Below are 6,238 nucleotides of genomic sequence, written 5' to 3' on the forward strand. Positions count from 1 at the left end.
CATAATTCATTCATCATTTTAATGAGATCCAATCCGATCTGACCCCTGCCTTGGGGTAGCTCATCATCCAAGGAGAAACAGTTACAATGCAACTTGCTAAACACCAGCAGAACAGAGGTAATTACAAAAGCTGTGTTCCCCAGCTGCTCCCCCACTCTGCGGCTGAGATCAGGAGAGCTGAAGGAAGCAGTAATGGGGTAGGGGGGTGGGGACTCAGGTGGCTGGAGCTCCGTGCACCCAACTCCAGGGTAGCTGGTTTGATTCCCACATGGGCAGTGAGCTGCGCCCTCTACAGCTAAGGTTGTGAACAACAGCTCCCCCTGGAGCTGGGCTGCCGAGTGCTGCCACCAGCGGCTGGTGGCCAGTGTGAGGCCGGCAGCCAGGGAGAGCTGCTGTGAGCGGCCCACCGAGGACTGGCGAACGACTGACTCAGACCGGGGAACGCAAGGCTCATAACACCAGCATGGGCCAGGGAGCTGTGTCCTACAGAACTAACAATGGCTTGAACCAGAGTTGGGGGCAGGTGGAAGAAGTGGGGGAAAATAGTAACAGGGATAGGATGACCCCTTCCAGCTGTTGGAATATGAGAGAAGTCATTTGGTGCAGCTCCCCAAGGCAACATGGTCGGCCTGTTCATTCAACTCAGTAAAGCTTTACTGAGCCCCTCGGTCAGGGCGGGTGCCATGACGGCACCTCAAAGATTAGGACACACTGCTGCCTTCTAGAACTTACGTGAGGGGGCAGGCTGTCCACTGTTTCTGCTCTGTATTCAATTACCTAACTTTCTACCCTCCCTGAATGGCCTCCGCCTCATTTCATGAAAATATGTTGACTGAGGACTCATGGAAGATTCTGTGCTGACGTCTCCTTATTCTGATGAGATCAGGGAGGAATGAGACCTAGTTCTCAAAGATTTTCCAACCACTGGCTGCCTGGAAATAATGCAAATCCACCAGGAGAACTACCAGCCAGTCCCGTTTTCCCTTCTTGCTGCTAGCCAACACCTTCCCTGCTTTTTCCTTAAGATCAATCTTTTCCCAAAGCTCACTGCACTTATGTCCCAGACCCAACCTGAACCAACTTTTAAAACAAGTACAGACCAAGGAGGTTGTACACCAGTGTACAGGGTACACTGAGGTGCTGGTTGACTTTGTATAAATGACCCTTTAAAAGGGACACTGAAGAACCAGCACCTGTTTGGCGAGAGATCTTGTGTGGGAATTGAAACCTTGTCTTTAGGGAATGACCGATCAAAGTAATGCTATTTAACCTGAAAATGGGGGCGAAATAGTTGTGATTAAGTTATCTGCAGGGCTGCCAAATAGAGGAAGTATTAAACATACTGTGGGTAAGGCTTACAGGGAAGGAGAATGTGGCACTGACCACCTTCTAAGGATCAGCTATCCCAAAATGAAATGACCTGCCTTGTGAGGTAGTGAGCTCCCTGTCAAGGGAGGTTTTAAAGCAAGGGCAGAACACCACTTGGCAGGAGTGTTGTAAAAAGGGGCTAAACCAGGTGTGTTTACACCTGGAATGGCGGAAGAGGCAGAGTAGGGCAAGCTCCTGCCCCCCCATAAATGGGATTCTCCCCACCATATGCAAGGGGACAGGTAACCCCTGTATGCACAAACTAGAAAGGCAGATGGCTCCTAAAACAGATGGGGAGAACTTCTGGCCCTGATGGCCGAGCACAGAAATTCTCTTAGGGTAGGGTAGCTTGTTCAACTTGAACCAAATGATGTCACCTCGCTTACTATGTGCATCTGTTAGATGTCTGTTCTAACAGATGCACATAGTAAGGCAGCCAGTGCGTTGGAATACTCAGTTGAGGTCTGTGGCACAGACCTGGGTTTTAGTCCTGAATCTGCCCTGTACAACCTGGAGCTTCTCCTTCCTTCTCTGCGTCTCTCCTCGAAATGAAATGAACTCAGAAGACAGTCCTCCCCATTCTAAAAGGCGTTGCCCTTCTGGTTGAGCCCCTGGAGAGCAGATCTAGGGTGACACTTGTGGACGGCCAGAGACCACCTCTGGCGGAAGGCACGGCCACATTCGAGGCAGGGGAACGGCTTCTCGCCGGTGTGCAGGAGCTGGTGCTGCGCCAGGTGGCTCCACTGGGCGAAGCGCTTGGAGCACAGGTCGCAGGCGTAGGGCCGCTCGCCCGAGTGCACGCGCCGGTGGCTGGCCAGCAGGGAGGGGTAGGCGAAGCGGCGGCCGCAGTCCTCGCACGCGTGCAGCTTCTCCTCGGTGTGCGTGCTGCGGTGGATGGCCAGCGAGCCGCTGCGCCGGAAGGCACGGCCGCAGTCGGGGCAGGGGTAGGGCTTCTCGCCGGTGTGCAGGAGCTGGTGCTGCAGCAGCGTGCTTCGCTGGGAGAAGCGCGCCTCGCACTGCTCGCAGGCGTAGGGCCGCTCCCCGGAGTGCACACGCCGGTGGCTCACCAGGCGGGAGGACGAGGAGAAACGGCGCTCACAGTCCGGGCACGGATAGGGCTTCTCGCCGGTGTGGATGCGCTGGTGGATGACCAGAGCCGTGCGCTGGCGGAAGCGGCGGCTGCACTCCAGGCAGGTGTAGGGCTTCTCCCCGGTGTGCGTGCGCTGGTGGATGGCCAGCAGGGACGGGTAGGCGAAGCGACGCCCGCAGCTGGGGCACGGGTGGGGCTTCTCGCCCGTGTGCGTGGTCCGGTGATTGGCCAGGGAGCGACTCCTCCGGAAGCAGCGGCCGCAGTCAGGGCAGTGGTAGGGCTTCTCCCCAGTGTGGATAACCTGGTGCTGGGAAAGGTTCTTACGCTGCGAGAAACGTTTGCCACACTGGTCACAAACATAGGGACATTCGCCAGAGTGTGCCCGCCGGTGACTGACCAGCAGCGACGGGTAGGAAAAGCGGCGCCCGCAGTCTGGGCAAGGGTAAGGCTTCTTCAGGTTCTGGGCACACTTGTGGCTTTCCAGGGCCGGGTGATCAGGGAAGGTACAGCCGCAGTCAGTGCAGATGGGACCCCCAGATGTCTGTCTGGGGATCAGGCGCGGCTTGCTGGGCTTCCGCCCTCTCTTCCCCTTTCGGGGTGCCTCCTTCGGTGGGAATACTTCCTTCTCGCCATTCTTTCTGGTTCCTACAGGGACACAGTGAGACATTACTTGAACAAATACTGGGCTCCTACTCTTGCCTGTTCCAGTGTTACAGGCTACAAGAAAAACAGATTCAGCCTCCATCTTCAAGGAGTGTTAGTGACACAGAAAACCCAGTGATACATAATGCGATGGAAATATGGAGGGAATTACAGCAGCCCCTCCCCCAACTCAGAGAAACTGGGGAAGGTTTCTGGGAGGGGATGAAGCTGACTTTAAAAATTAAAAGTTTGTGAAGCAGTAAGTGTCGGGCAGGACATGGAAACAAATGAGTGAGCTGGCAGTGACTAGGTCACAAGGCCCTCTAAGCCAGTGGTTCTCAAAGTTTATGGTGATTGAATCATTTGGAGGGCGTATTAAAGCAGACTGCTGGGCCCTACTCCCAGTTGGGATTCAGCAGGTCTGGGAATTTGGAAATTTGCATTTCCAAAAAAACCGATCAGGAGACCAGCTGCTGCTAGTCTGTGGACCACACTGACAACCACTGCTATTAAAGACCTTGGACTGTATTTTACCCAGTGGTTCTCACACCTAAACATATATCCAAATCAACTGTGGTTGTTCAAACACAAACACATTCCTAGACATCCGTAAGAGTATAAATAAGTGGTTCTGGGACGGGGTCCAGGAATCTGTACTTTCATACCAAGTTCCCCAAGTGACTTAGATATAACTAAGGCCGTTGGACAACCTGTCCTGGCAAAAAACTGAGGTTTTCTTTGTAATTTTTTTTTTTTTTGGGGGGGGGAGGAGGGGAACAGGACTTTATTGAGGAACAGTGTGTACTTCCAGGACTTTAACAAGTCAAGTTGTTGTCCTTTCAATCTTAGTTGTGGAGGGCGCAGCTCAGTTCCAGGTCCAGTCGCCCTTGTTAGTTGCAGGGGGCGCAGCCCACCATCCCTTGCAGGAGTCCAACCAGCAACCTTGTGGTTGAGAGCCTTGGCTCCAACCAACTGAGCCACGTGGCCACCTGGGATTTGAGCAGCAGCTCATTGATTTCATTCTAATTGTGGAGGGCGCAGCTCGCTGGCACATGTGGGAATTGAACCGGCAACCCTGTTGCCCAGAGCTCACGCTCTAACCAACTGAGCCACCCGTCCACCCAAACTGAAAGGTTTTAAGCAAGGAAACATCACGGTCAGATCTGAACCTTAGATAGCCCTGGTCTTAGAGAATCTGGCAAGAAATTCCAACCCAGGGAATTCTCTGAGTGGTCTGGGGCCTTCTACCCCCAGGAGATCCCTTCAACCGAAACACAGACAACTCAGAGAGGTAGAAGGTGTCTCTGTCAGAGCCCAGGAGGCTGAAGGCAGGGATCCTGGGAAGCAGGCAGGAGGGTAGCTTCTTCTAAAAGCCCACTGATTAGAGAACTGCAGGTGGTTACTTTGCAAACTGACATGTGAATCTTTGTGTGGTGGACCCACCCCACACCATGATAAACAGTACCCCAAAACTGAAAATGAACACAAGAAATGGAGCGCTACGACATGGGTCATGGGTACCCCTCGCCACCAAAACTCTGGACTGAGGCATTAGCGGCTGCAGGCCCTCCATGGGCATTTTTCACTCACTTCTTTGGACTGTTACCCCCCGCGGGCAATCCTGCGGATCCAGGGCAGCCGGTTCCCAATCATCGGTATTTCGTTCCAACCAGGAGATGAGGGCTGGTTTGTGACCTGCGCACCCTGGGGAAGGAGAACCAGTTAGAGGTCCTGCTCATACGTAACGCTGGGTAAATATCTACCCAGTGGCATTTCCTGCCAAGCCCCCGTCCTCGTCCCTGCCACAACCTGGTCGCAGGCGAGGACCCTGGACGCTCTGGACTCCCTGCCCCCCACGCCCCCTCCAAGCTCCTCCATCCCTTCGGCCCCGCGGAAGCAGACTGGGCCGGGCCTCACCGAGCGCGCCCAGGTGGCCGTAGGTCTCGCGCATCACGTCCCGGTACAGAGCTCTCTGCGCGGGTTGCAGGCACCCCCACTCCTCCGGGGAGAAGTACACGGCCACGTCCGCGAACTTCACCCCCCTCGGCTTCCTTCCCCCTCTCCGGCCCGGTCCGGTCTCTCCTGGTCCCCGTGCGGAGAGCGCTGCCGAAGGCGGCGCCATTGGACCCGCGAACCCGGCGCCACGGCCTTCCCCGTCCCAGCCTCGGCCCCCGGCGGGTCCCGGGATTCGAGCCCCCGCTGGACCTGGACTGTGTCTAGGGGAGGCCCGGAGGGAATCGCAGTCGGCCGCCTCCGGGGTTAACGGAAACCTCTCACTGTTATTCAGGAAACTCCTGCCCGAACTTGGGCGAAAGGCACCGGAAGATGCCTTCGGGGAAAATGGCGGCGCTACTACTGCACCGCCTTTGCCTGCAACACAGGCAGTTTCCAGCTATCGATTTTATTGACCGGAGCGCCATGCCGGCTTCCTACCCTCTTTGCCCTCAAGTGTGATGGCGCTGCGATAGGCTTCATGCCCTTCCCCCCCCATTGCACGCGGTCATTGGACGGCGGCTGAAGACCGAGCGTTCTGATTGGCTTCTGGGGAAAGCCCGTTTAGACGAAGCCAACGGAAGCGTAAGGGCAGGAAACCGATCCTGTGGTGTCGGGTGACTGAGTCCGGAGGCAGCGAGCGGCGGCGTGTCCGGGGATCAGACCGGCCGGTTCTGTGGCAGGCGCTGCCCAGTTGAGGGAGGGGAGGATGTGGGGGAGGGAGCCACTGCGGCTCACCAAGTCCTGAGATGCCCCTCGGCTCCTTTTCGTGGCTTTCTTAAGAGGCGCCTTCGCTTTGGGTAATGGGGAACTTCCTTGTTGCCCTTTTGGGAAGGGAATTAACGTTAGTGCTTCCTGTGTGCAGGAACCTTACCCAACATAGTATACATTTTATCTTATTTATTCTTTACCGCCATTGCGTGGGGGGATGGTTATCACCCCAGTTCCACTGATGAGGAAAGATCTCAGAGGGATACTGCTTGCTAGTTAGTAAGCAGAGGAACAGATTTAAACGCGGGGCTGACGGCGCCGTTGTTCCCATCACTCTGCCCTCTTGCTAACTGGAGAATCCACCAGAGCTCCTGGTCTCTTCTCGGGTTCAGTCTTTTTCCTTTTTTTTTCAATTACAGTTAACACTCAATATGA

At 55.3% G+C, this 6,238-nt stretch overlaps 1 protein-coding gene across 1 annotated transcript; it reads right to left on the bottom strand.

Moving 5' to 3' along the window:
• On the bottom strand, positions 1-5,576 carry LOC109437816 (uncharacterized). The gene is made up of 3 exons (XM_019717272.2): positions 5,018-5,576; positions 4,691-4,804; positions 1-3,103 (listed from the first exon to the last, which is right to left on the bottom strand). Exons 1-3 carry the CDS (start codon positions 5,220-5,222, stop codon positions 1,950-1,952), a joined length of 1,473 nt encoding a protein of 490 aa, XP_019572831.1. The 5' UTR covers positions 5,223-5,576; the 3' UTR covers positions 1-1,949.
• Positions 5,577-6,238: the final 662 nt, after the last annotated feature.

This window comes from Rhinolophus sinicus, linkage group LG18, assembly GCF_036562045.2.
Source record: "Rhinolophus sinicus isolate RSC01 linkage group LG18, ASM3656204v1, whole genome shotgun sequence".
In the NCBI taxonomy this organism is placed as follows: Eukaryota; Metazoa; Chordata; class Mammalia; order Chiroptera; family Rhinolophidae; genus Rhinolophus; species Rhinolophus sinicus.

Coding starts and splice junctions, on each gene's coding strand:
- LOC109437816 (XM_019717272.2), bottom strand. CDS start 5,222: ATGGCGCCGCCTTCGGCAGCGCTCTCCGCACGGGGACCAGGAGAGACC. Junction 4,805..5,017: donor CGGCCACCTGGGCGCGCTCG/GTGAGGCCCGGC, acceptor CTCCTTCCCCAG/GGTGCGCAGGTCACAAACCA. Junction 3,104..4,690: donor GGGGGTAACAGTCCAAAGAA/GTGAGTGAAAAA, acceptor GTGTCCCTGTAG/GAACCAGAAAGAATGGCGAG.